At 37.1% G+C, this 14,808-nt stretch overlaps 1 protein-coding gene across 3 annotated transcripts; it reads right to left on the reverse strand.

Moving 5' to 3' along the window:
- Positions 1-7,393: 7,393 nt before the first annotated feature.
- Positions 7,394-14,427, reverse strand: LOC107785382 (gibberellin 2-beta-dioxygenase 8-like). Of its 3 annotated transcripts, XM_016606675.2 has the most exons (5): positions 14,297-14,427; positions 13,935-14,004; positions 12,062-12,525; positions 8,737-9,058; positions 7,394-7,888 (listed from the first exon to the last, which is right to left on the reverse strand). In XM_016606675.2, exons 3-5 carry the CDS (start codon positions 12,514-12,516, stop codon positions 7,649-7,651), a joined length of 1,017 nt encoding a protein of 338 aa, XP_016462161.2. In that variant the 5' UTR covers positions 12,517-12,525; positions 13,935-14,004; positions 14,297-14,427; the 3' UTR covers positions 7,394-7,648. The 3 variants fall into 3 exon arrangements, with proteins under 3 accessions (XP_016462161.2, XP_075090901.1, XP_075090900.1); XM_075234800.1 differs by lacking the exons at positions 13,935-14,004; positions 14,297-14,427 and adding an exon at positions 12,914-13,050; XM_075234799.1 differs by lacking the exons at positions 13,935-14,004; positions 14,297-14,427 and adding an exon at positions 12,851-12,985.
- Between the last annotated feature and the right edge of the window lie 381 nt (positions 14,428-14,808).

Genomic DNA, 14,808 nt, shown 5'->3' on the forward strand with positions numbered 1-14,808 from the left:
AATAGTGCTGTCTCAGGTCCTGATACATCTTTGTAGCACCCGGATGAATAGAATACCACGAACTGTGAGCCTCTTGGAGAATCAACTCACGCAAACCATCTATATTAGGCACATAGAGCCTGCCCTGCATCCGTAATATACCATCATCTCTAATAGTAACTTCCTTGGCATCACCGTGCTGAACTGTGTCCCTAAGGACAAGCAGATGGGGGTCATCGTACTGACGCTCTCTGATACGATCATAAAGAGAAGACTGAGAAACCACACAAGCCAAAACTCGGCTCGGCTCGGAAATATCCAACCTGACAAACTGGTTGGCTAAGGCCTGAACTTCCAAGGCTAACCCAAACTCTCCGCCTTACGACTCAAGGCATCGGCCACTACATTGGCCTTCTCGGGATGATAGAGAATGGTGATATCATAATCCTTAAGCAACTCCAACCATCTCCTCTACCGCAAATTAAGATCCTTTTGTTTAAACAGATGTTGTAGACTCCGGTGATCGGTGTAGACCTCACAATGGACACCGTACAAATAATGCCGCCAAATCTTCAAGGCATGAACAATAGCTGCTAACTCAAGGTCGTGGACCGTATAATTCTTCTCATGTACCTTTAACTGTCTGTACGCGTAGGCAATCACCCTACCGTCTTGCATCAACACTGTGCCGAGACCAATACGCGATGCATCACAATACATAATATAAGACCCTGAACCTGTAGGTAATACCAACACTGAGGCTGTAGTCAAAGCTGTCTTGAGCTTTTGGAAGCTTTCCTCACATTCCTTGGTCCACCTGAATGGAGCACCCTTCTGGGTCAATCTGGTCATAGGTGCAGCAATAGAAGAGAAACCCTCTACAAATCGGCGATAATATCATGCCAAACCAAGGAAACTCCGAATCTCCGTAGTTGAGGACGGTCTGGACCAACTCTGCATTGCCTCAATCTTCTTTGGATCTACCTTGATCCCCTCGCACGAAACTATATGACCCAAAAATCTCACTGAATCAAGCAAGAATTCACACTTTGAAAATTTTGTATATAACTTCTTTTCTTTCAAAGTCTGAAGCATAGTCCTCAGGTGCTGTTCATGATCTTTCCGACTCTGGGAGTACACCAGAATGTCGTCAATAAACACAATGATGAAGGAGTCAAGATAGGAATGAAATACATTGTTCATCAGATGCTTAAATACTGCTGGGGCGTTGGTCAGCCCAAAAGATATCACAAGGAACTCGTAATGACCATACAGAGTCCTGAAAGCAGTCTTCAGGATATCGGGTTCCCGAATCTTCAACTGATGATAGCCCGAACGCAAGTCAATTTTAGAGAACACCCTGGCACCCTGAAGCTGATCAAATAGGTCATCAATACGTGGCAATGAAACATGTTCTTCACTGTAACCTTGTTCAGCTGACGGTAATCAATACACATCCGCATAGAACCATACTTCTTCTTCACAAATAAGACATGAGCACCCCAAGGCGATACACTGGGCCGAATAAAGCCCTTATCAAGCAATTCCTGTAACTGTTCTTTTAATTCTTTCAGCTCTGCTGGGGCCATATGATATGGTGGAATAGAAATGGGCTGAGTGCCCGATAACAAATCAATGCAAAAGTCAAAATCTCTGTCGGGTGACATACCCGGAAGATCCGCTGGATTTACATTAGGAAAATCCCTTACTACAGGAACTGACTCCACGGTAGGAGTATCAATACTAACATCTTTCACATAGGCCAAATACGCATCACACCCCTTCTCAACCATTCGTTGAGCTTTAAGAAATGAAACAACCCTGCTAGGAACATGATCCGAGATACCTCTCCACTCTAGCCGTGGTACACTTGGCATAGCCAACATCACCGTCTTGGCGTAACAATCGAGAATAACGTGATAGGGCGACAACCAGTCCATGCCCAAAATAATATCGAAATCCACGATACTGAGCAATAATAAATCAGCTCTGGTCTCAAAACCACTGATAATAATTAAACCCTATCTCACAATAATAGATTCACCCACAGGTTTAGATACATAAACAGAAGAACTCAAGAAATCACGTCATATGCCCAAATACGGGGCAAAATAAGATGACACCTAAGAATAAGTGGAGCCTGGATCAAATAAGACTGATGCATCTCTATGACAGACCGAAATAATACATGTGATAACAGAATCGGATGCAACGGCCTCTATCCTAGCAGGAAAGGCATAATATCTGGTCTGGCCTCCCCCTCTAGGGAGACCTCTACCTGTCCGACCTCCACCTCTTGCTGGCTGTGCAAGTGGAGTGGCGACTGGTGCAGTAATCATGACCCGAGAAGCCTGAGGGCCCTATGGAATAGGTAGGGCCTGAGAAATCTGTGGAGGTGCACCCCTCCTAAATCTGGGGCAATCTCTCATGATATGACGAGTTTCACCATACTCAAAACAAGCCCTCGGAGAATATGGCTGCTAGGACTGGCTCGGGCCTGATCGACTAGACTGCCCGCTGAAAGCACCCCGTACAGGAGGTACCGTAGACACTGGCGGTGCATAATATGGAACCTGAGGTCTGGGAGTAGCCGGAATACCACTGGAAGTGGGAAGTGCTGAATGAATAAGATGGCTCACATAACCTCTACCATGACGAGCTGCAACTGGGGCACGAGAATTTTTATATGTGTCAGAATCTCGGGGTCTCTTAGCTTCCCTCTCTTCCCTCTCCCGAGTCCGCATACCTTCCAATCTCCTAGCAATTGACACCACCTGCTGGTATGTGATGTCCATCTCTATCTATCGGTCCATACTGAATCTGATACTAGGGTGGAGACCCTCAATAAATCTGCGAACCCGCTCTCGAACAGTAGCAACTAAGGTTGGTGCATGCCTAGCCAACTCACTAAATCGGACTGCATACTCTGACACGGTCATAGAACCCTGGCGCAACTGCTCAAACTCTGCACGCCATGCATTTCTAAGACTCTGAGGAACATACTCTCTTAAGAACATATCTGAAAATTGAGTCCAAGTGAGTGAAGATGCCTCAGCGGAACTATCCAACTCATATGCCCGCCACCACTGGTAGGTTGCTCCTCTAAATTGGAATGCCGTGAAAGAAACCTCACTGGAATCCACAATACCCATAGTACGAAGGATACAGTGATATTCCTCCTGAAAACCCTGAGCATCCTCTGAAGCTAAACTGCTGAAAGTGGGAGGGTGGTACTTCTTGTACCTCTCGAGCCTGAGCTACCCCCTCTGAAACTGCTGTCCTAATCTCAGGCCGAACTGGGACAACTAACTGCACTGGTATAACCTCCGGGGCATGGTCAACTTGAGCCTGTGGCTCTGGAGTACGGGCGACGGGAGTCTGTGCTCCTCCCCCGGCCTGAGATGTGGTAGGAGTAAGTGGAATTAACCCTGCCTGAGCTAGAGTGCCAAACATGCTCAAAAACTGGGCAAGAGTCTCCTGAAGTGCAAGAGTAGTAACAAGCGTTTCAGGTGCCTGTTCTCCAACTGGAGCTACTGGTGGCTCTACAGCAGCAGCTCGTGCAGGTGTTCTGGCTGCACCACGTGGTTTTCCTCAGCCTCTGGCTCGGCCTCTGCCCCGATCCCGGCCTCTTGCGGCTCCAACAGGGGGCGCGAGTGTCTGATCATCGGATCCAGTTGTGCATGTCCTCACCATCTGTGAGAGAATAGAAAGATAATAGTTTAGAACTTTGAATTCAACAACTGCGCACGATAAAGAATCAAAGAAGTGAATATTTTCCTAACAGTTTCATAGCCTCCTGAAGATAAGTACAGACGTCTCCGTACCGATCTGCAAGACTCTACTATACCTGCTTGTGACTCATAACACCTATGAACCTAGAGCTCTGATACCAACTTGTCACGACCCCAAATTCCCTCTGTAGGAGGTCGTGATGACACCTAGTCTGTAAGACTAGGTAAACCTATCAATGCGGAATAATAATAGATATCTTAAATAAATAAATTACAAATCAAATAATTACAACTCCCAAAACCCGGTAGAAATAAGTCACAAGCTTCTAAGAATTTATCCTCAATCTCTCTCTCTCTCTCTCTCTCTCTCTCTCTCTCTCTCTCTCTCTCTCTCTCTCTCTCTCTATATATATATATATATATATATATATATATATATATATATATATATATATCAAGGTAAGAAAATAAGGAAGCAACATGATAATGATAGAAGGGGACTCCGGAGTCTACGGACGCTGGCAGGTATACCTCGAAGTCTCCGTACACCGGTAACTCACTGATGTCTGGGCTGGTAAGTTGTACCTGGATCTGCACAAAAAGATGTGCAGAAGCGTAGTATGAGTACACCACAGCGGTACCCAATAAGTGCCAAGCCTAACCTCGGTAGAGTAGTGACGAGGTCAGGTCAGGCTCTACTGGAAAAATAAATAATGGCATGGTAAAATGTTTAATAATATAATAAGATAAAATGACAATGGAAATGAGTCAAGTAGTATGTCACCATTTAATTACACCAAATAATAGCAATTAATACCTCGCGGAAACAAAATAGAATTCTTTTCAACTTTAAGAAAAATCACAACAATAATCAAAAGCAACTGCTGCCATAAATCAATATCAACAAGGGCACTCCCGAGGTACGGCCTCGTAGTCCCAAATCATAAATAAATTCACAATATCTCATTTTCTTATATCACTGCGGGAGCCTTTATAATTTATTTAAAGAAAATATTTTTTCCGAAATAACATCCCGCATTTTTAGCCACCCTTATCACACCGCGTGACTTCTAGTAGTTTTCCCTATTAGCCACGTATATCAAGCCACCCTTATCTCACCGCACTTGTTTCAATACCCAGACCTTATACCACCGCATGCGTATCAATATCACAATATATCACAATTTGCACCTCAAGTGCCCAAATATTTCAATTTGCCAAAATAAATCAACAACAATATTTTTCATAATAAAGAGCTCACGGCTCATGCCAAAATAATTCAACAATAATATTTTTCCACAATAAAGAGCTCACGGCTCCATCACAATGAGCACGAAAATCTCACAAAATATTCGGGAATAAATAACTCAACAAAATAATATTTCAAAATTTTAATACGTTGCTTTAATACCAAATTTAAAATGTCAAATAATTCATATTAATAATATTTAATTTAAAGAAAATCACCCTTCAAATAATGCACAGAATAAAAGAAACCAAGTTTCAACTAAACAGGTAAAACAATTAGCATGAAAAGGTCAAGCAAATTTAAAGTATAAACATTTAAATCAATGATGAAGAATATAATAAGGTAAAATTATTTAATTAATATTCAACATCGATCTACACAATTTAAAGACATAATCTTTTATATTTAGCCCGCGTACACACTCGTCACCTCATGTACACGACTTTCAATACATTTTAATTTATCATTTCAATACCAATCCTAGGGGAAATTTCCCCTACACAAGGTTAGACAAGCCACTTACCTCGACTTGCTCCAATTTAACCAAGTAATATGTTTTTTTCTTGATTTTCCGACTCCGATCGACTCGTATCTAGTCATAATTAATTCGATACAGTCAACAAAAAATGTAGAATCAATTCCATAAGAAAATACTATATTTTTAAAAATAAAATCCGAAATTAACTCAAAAATTGTCGGTGGGGCCCACATCTCGGAATCCGACGAAAGTTACAAAATATGAATGCTCGTTCAACCACGAGTCTAACCATACCAAAATGACTAAATTCCAATAATAATTCAACCCTCAAATCCTCAAATCTATCCAAGATGGTTTCCAAAAATTTTCAACTTAAATCACCAATTAACTAATAAAAAAAATGATGGATTCGGGTAATCTAACCAAGATTGAGTTAAGAAAACTTACCCCGATGTTTTCTCTAAACATCTCCCAAAAATCACCTCAATCCGAGCTCCAAATCGTTAAAAATGGAAAATGGGACGAAGTTCCATTCTCAGAACTTAAACATTTTGCCCAGGCTTTTCTTCTATGCGATCGCGACCAAAGGCACGCGATCGCGAAGAACAAAATAAGGTTGCCCAAAATTAACTCTACGCAATCGCAGATATCCCCACGTGATTGCAAAGCACAGAGTTCCCAGCTCTATGTGATCACAACCCTCTACACGCGATCGCATAGAGCAAACGTGTGACCTCCACTTCTGCTCCGTTACTCTACACGAACACGACCTTCTTCACGCGTTCGCGATTCACAAAATATCAAAGATACACGATCGCATCTCGCTTCACGCGATCACGAAGAACAAAACTCAGCAGCCCTCAATTAACCCTTCGCGATCGCATACCTTCTCACGCGATCGCGTAGAAGGAAACCAGAACCTCCAGAAACTAGAACTTCAGCTATCAAGCCAAGTCCAAAAATAATCCGTTAGGCATCCGAAACTCACTCGAGCCCCTCGGGACCTCAACCAAATATACCAACAAGTCCTAAAATATCATACGGACTTAGTCGAGTCTTCAAATCACATCCAACAATATTAAAAATACGAATCACACATAGATTCAAGCCTAATGTACTTTGAAACTTTTAATTTCTACAAACGACGCCGAAACCTATCAAATCAAGTCCGATTGACCTCAAATTTTGCATGCAAGTCATAAATGACATAACAAAGCTATAAAAATTTTCGGAATTGGATTCCGACCCCGATATCAAAAAGTCAACTCCGCGGTCAAACTTCTAAACTTAAATTCCTATTTTAGCCATTTCAAGCCTAATTTAATTACGGGCTTCCAAAAAAAATTCGAACACGCTCCTAAGTTCAAAATCACCATACAGAGTTGTTGGAATCATCAAAATTCTATTCCGGGGTCGTTTTCGTAAAATGTTGGCCGAAGTCAAACATAACATTTTAAGGCTAATTTAAGGAACCAAGTGTTCCGATTTCAACCCGAACACTTCCAAATCCCGAACCAACCATCCCCGCAAGTCATAATTTTATAAATGCACATATAGAGAGTTTTATTTAGGGGAACGGGGTTCTAAAAGTCAAAATGACCGGTTGGGTCATTACACATTAGCATGAAGTTCTAGCTTCAATGTGAATTTTTTTCACGAATAAGGTTGCAGATCACGAGATTAATGCGTGACTCAGGTTTTATATCTTTTGTCAGGGATATAATTGTCATATTATTACGGATTTTTTGTCAGCTGGCTACCAAATTAATAATTTTTAAAAATAGGGTACAAGTTAAAAGGTGGCACAAATATAAGGTACGACTGCAAATCCCCGACCTTTTGTTCTTGTTATTTGTTGCTCCTTAAATAATTTTCTTACTTCCAAGTAATTTTGGAGTTGTTAAAAAAAAACAAAAAGAAAAGTAAAAAGAAAAAAGAAGCTGCAGATCACCATCATAAAGCAAGACTACTAATATCATTTCCACTAATATGTATATATAGTATATCAAAATTTATAAAGTATTATTAGCTCACACTCATTACTTGCTTAAAGGGTACAAGGTAATACTTACATGGGGAGTATACATTACGAACCTCTTCTAAATTAAGACTCAAAAAGAAAAAAATTGACTTATACTTCTTTTTCCCCTATAAACTATTTAAAAGGTCAAATGTGACCATATATGAATGTTTACACAAACTTTTTTGAGTTTAATGACTTGATACAAGAAACCTAGGCAAACCTACTTTATAACCAAAGTTCTTGACATCCTCTTGGACTTGTTGTCTGAATTCTCTAAAGGTAAATCTTCTATAAACAGGAGGCTCAAAACAACTCCGTATTTCAGTGTCATAGGATGGACACAAGAAAAATGCAGTTGAGAATCTCTCTTTTGCTTTATTAGTAACAACCCTGTGCTCTACACTTTTATACACACCATTGCTCCAGGCCTGCATAAGGAAACTTGAGTGAATATTTTAACAGAAGATTCCCATTGATTTTATGCAGGAGACAAGTGGAATTCTTCAATCTTCATTGCTCAAGAAAGTCAAAATGGGTTACTGATGTCTAAGTATTTGAAAGGAACTCTTAATGAGTTTAACCTCCAAATCTGACAGTAATTCTTTTTACATCAACGTGTTCAAATGGCCTACATCAAAAATTAGTTCCATATAATAAGCCTAATTCGGTAATACAATAACTACATTAATGCCTTAGTCCCAAACAAATGGATGTCACCTGCATAAATCCTCAATTGACCAGATTCTCCATTAAAATCCATCTCAGGCCATAAAAATAAAGAGTACTAAAAGGTCTCTATATTTCTACTGCATAAAAATCTCTCATAGAAGCTAATAGGCTTCTAGAAAGAAAGAGGACCTAAAGTAACACGACTAAAGCATATTCCCAACATGCATGACTAATAAGCCTAATTTGGTTTTTTTTTATATATATATATATATATATATATATATATATATATATATATATATATATATATATATATATATATATATGTGGGGTTGCTCTAGTGGTGAGCACCCTCCACTTCCAACCAAGAGGTTGTGAGTTCGAGTCACCCCAAGAGCAAGGTGAGAGTTCTTGGAGGGAGGGAGCCGATGGTCTATCATAAACAGCCTCTCTACCCCAGGGTAGGGGTAAAGTCTACGTACACACTACCCTCCCCAGACCCCACTAGTGAGATTATACTGGGTTGTTGTATATAAATATATATATAAATGGCATGTTATAACAAGTTAAAATGCATGGAAATCAAGTAAAATTGATTTGTAATTACCTGAAACAAATCTCCAATGTTGATGATAAGTGCTTGAGGATTGGGCTTAACAGAGATCCATTTGCCATCTCTTATTAACTGCAACCCTCCAATATCATCTTGGTGCAATATTGTGAGGAAGTCACTATCAGTGTGTGGCATTAATCCAAAGACTTGTGGGGAAAGAGGGCATGCTGGATATCTATTCATCCGAAGGTAACAAGTACTTGGCAAACATGTTTCTCTGAAATATTTCGACTTATATCCCATTTTCTCCGACAATATTCTTGCTAATTTATGTGCTAATTCAGACAGTGTTGTCGCAAACTGTTCCATTGTGGAGCTGAGTTCATCAAAGGGTAAAAAAGGTAAGGACTACAATCCAAGCATTGATTTATCAATATCAAGCAGACACTCAGCGGTGTAAATTATCCATTTTTATCAAGTTACTGATTAATACCCGACATATATAGAGATTACATGTACATGATAATATAAATATTTTTATACCGTTAATACAATATAACTTCAACTCATAATGGTTATATGTAGAATTCTTTTGGGTGATAGTGTAAAAAATTATGGGTCTATATAGGCTAATCTCTGCTAAAAACCCATCTTCATACCCACATCCAAATGTAATTAAGAAGCTGTCTCAGGTTTTGCTACCAGAAACATATATGCACTTTGCGGGGTTTGTCTCACCATATTTAGGATCTTTTGAGTCAGACAACATTCACAGGGGACTTGTCTTTTTACTCTTTTGATTTGATGAATTAGCCCTTTTTCTACCTGGAATGAGGTGAATACATAAATCTCTTTAATTATCAAGCATTGGGTAAGCAGGCATAGAGAATATTGAAGAGTCATGTTTTATAGAAGTATTTCAATCATTTCATATATAGAAACAGGGTTAGAAAACCCACATCTATAAATCAAGAAAGAACACAGTATGTGTATCAAATATAATGGCACTCGTGAGCAGTGTTTTAAAAGGCGATGGCGTGAGACGGAGCGTTTTATTAATACGGAGCGAGGCGAAAGCCTCGAGACATGGGGCGTAAGCCCCACGGATCTTTAATTTTTTAAGTTTATGAATTAATAATATAGTATTATAACACAATAAAAATATAAAAGATACATTAAAAGTTCAAGAAAACTAAAAAGAACTAAAGAAATTCATATAAAATAAAATATTTAACATGTTTTACAAGTATAAACAATACAATACTGTTAAAGTTACTATGAAATATAAATTAACTCCAACCTCTTTACTTTCAAATAGTTAAAAAATATAATTTCTTAAAATATATTATCAAACTGCATATTTTACCTCTTTAAAAGTAAATACACAATAAATTTTATCAACAATGTAATTTAAAATATTACTCCTTCATGAGTAAATATAAAATTATTTTTAAATAGTAAAATAAGAAATGTATGGTAATTGCGAGAGACATAGAACTAAGACATGAAGATCTATTAAGTAAAGATATAAATTTTGGTTATGTATTTTTAGAAGAAATATTCAAATGATATTCACACTCATGATATTCTCAATTAGTAAATATGTAATAATATAGTTCGTTATTTGAGTTATTCACAATTTTTATATTTCTATAGATAAAAAGAACTTTAATCATTTATTTATTAAAGAATTTTAAGAGTCAATACTGCAAATTTGTAAATTCAACACATGATTTGCATAGGAAATATTGGGCGAATCCCGAGCGTTGAGCGTTAGACGTGTTTAGGGCGCACCGTCGGCGCTTGGGAGCGTAAGCCTCACAGAACTAAGTCTCACACATGAGTCTCAAGGCGTTTTGATAGTGCCACGCCCCGGGGCGAGCCCCGAGGCGAGTCCTATAAAAGCCTTTTAAAACACTGCTCGTGAGTACTTGGTTCTTCTAATTAATAAAGACCTAAATTAAAATAATGTATATATGTTCTCAAATTTAAGTTGCTAATGCTAATTAAAGTGGTATTCAAATCGATACTTCGAAGATTATAGTTTACACAAATATGATGTATTTTCTCTAATTTAAGTTTCTTCGAAGACCATAGTTAATGCTTATTTCTGGACAAAACGAAAAATCCAAAAGGAGAAGCAACTTCGATCTAAGTAACTACCACAAAGCAACTTAATTAGTCACCACACAAGACAACTATTAGGAAATGAAAATACATCTAGTCCAAAAAACTCCTAGAAATGAAAATTTGAATTATTCCATGAACAATGTCTAAGGTAATTCTTAAGCTGCAAATTCGTGTTTGACCACTGAAAATTGTTGTTATGGTCATCTGTATATTGATATCAAGGCTCATTTTTTATGTTCGAATGATGATTATTTTCTGGTCGAATGGACTTCGAACAGCCTTAAATTTGAATGGGCCATTGGTCTTTCTCTCCTTAAAACTGACATGGTTTTTTGTTTTGCTATTTGTACCTCATGTATCTTTATAATTTTAAATTTAAGAAAATGATTTTTTTAGATCTCTTATGTGTAAAAGACATATCTCTTACGTGTAAAAATAAATCTTCCATATGTAAAAAAAAAAAAGACAAGATAATAAAACTAAAAACAAGTATGTAAAAAGCTAAAAAATTAATTTATCGTGTCGTGCTATCTGAATTTAAAATAGATAAGGAAGTTATAATAATCATACACTAATTGAATATTATCGTCAATTAATGGTTAACGTCATCACCTGGTCCAACATTATGAGGACAAGAAGTTGATAACTTAGACATATTTCCCAAAATGCCATAACCATTCACCACAAAAGTTTTTCAATTACTAATAAACTTCCTAAGATGATTCACATTTCTGAGTCGGCAACTCCCAGAATTTCTAAAAGTAGGAAACTACTGTTACACATTATTGGAAGCCAACTAGTCCTATTATATAACAAGATACTGTCTGTAATGTTATCACGTATATCCTCACTTCATGTACTTACATTTCCCTATTAATTAATGGATTTATCTAGTAATATATGGTTATTATTCTAAACCAATAGGATTTAAGTTAGTATATACATTAACAATGTAAAAATATTTTTTACGTATAAAGTATAATTACCTCATACTCGATCTACTATATTTCCCTTATACTCGACCTAAACGTGTAAATAGTTTTCACACCATCCTAAACTCCAAACGATAATACTCCAATAAAACAATATAATATGGGAAATACTAGTCTTATTTTGGTATGCCATGTGGTGCTGATGCTGTTTCTATATGTTTATTGCACAACTACTCAAAGAGTACACATATAATGCAAAGAGGAAACACAGAAAGAGAGAGAGAAGCTAACAATTAAAAGAGTTGTACTTTTAGTACCTGAGGCTGCTTAGATCACTTGAATTAGAGATATCAGTGAGAGGAACGTGGAAAGCTTCGGACCAAGAAAGTTGTTGAAGGCAAGTAGCTGAAGGAGTTCCCCAACGGTAACTTCCTTTGGAGAATTTGTGATTCTTTTCATTCATTTTCTCATGGAATGGCTTCTTGAAAAGCTTGATTTGTTCCATTCTCATTTTTGTCAATATATCATGTGAAATCCCATGGTTGACCACTTGGAAAAAACCCCATTCTTGTGAAGCTTTAGCTATCTTTCTCTTGCATTCTTCCATCTCAAAATCTCCTCCATATAATAGTTCAAGATCTATCAATGGCAACTCGCATTCCTCTACAACAAAGAGGTTGTGGTAATTAATGTTTGAGGCCTTTGCAATTCTTATGTCGTCAAAAAGTTTCTTGTATGTCTCCTCAAAAGGAGGATCAGGCGATTCTCCCATACCTAATTTCTGAAAAAGAAAAGGATGATAGATGTTCGTTAAGAGCACACCATATTTGTTAAATACAGTCAAAGTACAATCTCAATTTTTCTGGATTTTTTTTTTGACTATTATAGCGAAATGCTATTTTAAAGAACTAAAAATTGGTTCTATAAAGAATTGACTTTGATAATGAATAGTCATTATATAGCGATACAGTTATACAAAAGTGCATTCACTTTTGTTAATCGGCAAATATTAGGGACCAAAAAGAAAAAAAAAAGGGAGTAGAGAAGAAGAAGAAGAGGAGGTTTTCCCCCCTTTTCTCTTTATTTTCCTGCTTCTGTGAACTTACTTCTGATTCAATATCTTTTTAGGTCATGGCCGGTTTCTATGACAGTGGAGACAAAAAAGATACCTGTCCTCTACGTAGGAAGGAGGACGATGAGGGAGCAGGAAATTAACCTTGTGCAATGAGCAGCGAACAACAGGGACCCATTTAATTACATATCAAAATTAAAGTAGGCATGTTTCTAAAAAATCGGTTAATATTCAAGCACATATGAGTATTGATTTACATGGTTTTCCACGACACCTATGTATACAAACAGAGGCGAACTCAGAATTTTTACGTGACGGGATATATTTAAATTAACCATTTTTAAGGTATATATATATATATATATAAGATTTCAGCCGAACATATGGGTCCGCCTCTGTGTACAAACATGCTTTATTGATGTTGAACAACCTATAGCTAGCCTCTGCCCTCTCTAAAAGTTTTCTTCGCTTTTTTTCCCTGGGATGTTCTGGAGAGAAAGGGAGTTAGGTAAGGGTTAATCTTTAAATTTGGATTATGAAAAATGTTTAAGCTTTAAATTGCAGCATAATTATCAGTTCGGTAAAAACTTACTTATTTAATTGATGCTGTGTATCACTGATCAGTCATTGTTTAGTTTGATCAATAATATTCCAAAACATAATTGTTATTTGAATCGAAAAAAGTTATTATGCAAGCTAATTATAGATGTACCTGCTTTGGACATAACATACAAGATTTTCACTGAACGAACTACTCCTATTGTTAATTAAAGCTATGACAATTAAAGTGAATCTTATGATTGTATCGATCTTAATAAGGTAAAAGCTCTCCTCCAGTCTTGCACTGAAATATGGCCAAGAAGCTAAAACTTGACCTCATGAGCAACTAGACCATATCAACGTAACACTAAAATAACAAATGCTAGGGGATTAGGATATACTGTCTTGCAAAATGTACTAGACTGTCATAAACACATGTATTCTTCAAAAAAAAAAAATTACTTTTCCTGTTGTAGAGTAAGTCTTCGTTCTTAAAAGAAGTCAGAAAATAAAAGGAATTGAGCAGAAGGAGGTGCATCTGCTGAAGTTTGGTGTAATCATTTTTCTTACTGACTTACTTGGTTTGGTTGCTGTGAGAGGTTCCTAGACTTCACCAGAGCATGTCTTGAGCTTAATAGTACATTTAACCTGTGTAATAAAAGAAAGAATCCAAACAATTACTAGTATATATGAACAGATTACAAAATGAAGAGGAAAAAAAATAGATAATTAGGTACTTGCATGGTAATGCAGAAAGTGATCATAAGATAAACGAAACTTCGGACTTTAGGACCACACAAAGGTAATAAAGAGTTTCATCATCTAAGTTGTCAACGCTAGAATTTAAAACTTTCTTAATAAAGAATTAATTTCATGATCAAAGTTTGTATCAGACGAAGTAAATAAAGTTTAGAAAACAAAGACGAGGCTGGTCACATACCGGAGTAAGCACCAAGGTAGCAAATACTAGAAATAAAAGAAAATGAAGAAAACTAAGAAGAGTTTGAGAAGATTAAGAAGGTCTTGTTCATGGGTTGGTGGCTAAGCTAGGTTTATTTTGCAGTCCAGAAACATTGGAGAGGTGGATATTTTTATAGGGAAAAGAAGGACTTAATTGGAAATATCAAGAATAAAAATGTTACTCCTAGTACAAGAAAAGAAAAAAATAAATTAATGGGATGTACTAAAGGATTGAGTGTTTATGCATAGAACAAAAACACGCGGCTCACAATTCAATCAGAGAAATATTTCTACCCTTTTAGGGAAATGTCTCTTCTTTCCATATCTTGCCATATTACTGTAGGTTGAAAGGGCAATAGGAAGTGTTCTTTTGGGGTTGTAATAGGGGATGGGTTGGAGGGGCAAACCCTTATTTCATTTTTTTCCTTTTAACTTTCTTGCTTTGCACATCACTCATATCAAGACGTACAATTATTAATATTCAAGCCAGCT

This window comes from Nicotiana tabacum, chromosome 17 (genome assembly GCF_000715075.1).
Source record: "Nicotiana tabacum cultivar K326 chromosome 17, ASM71507v2, whole genome shotgun sequence".
Classification (NCBI taxonomy): Eukaryota; Viridiplantae; Streptophyta; class Magnoliopsida; order Solanales; family Solanaceae; genus Nicotiana; species Nicotiana tabacum.

Excerpts from the sequence above, each read along its gene's own strand:
- LOC107785382 (XM_016606675.2), bottom strand. The coding sequence starts at position 12,516 with ATGGGAGAATCGCCTGATCCTCCTTTTGAGGAGACATACAAGAAACTT. Across the intron at positions 9,059-12,061 it reads AGTGATCTAAGCAGCCTCAG|CTCCACAATGGAACAGTTTG; the intron begins GTACTAAAAGTA and ends TGATGAACTCAG. Across the intron at positions 7,889-8,736 it reads ACATTGGAGATTTGTTTCAG|GCCTGGAGCAATGGTGTGTA; the intron begins GTAATTACAAAT and ends TTCCTTATGCAG.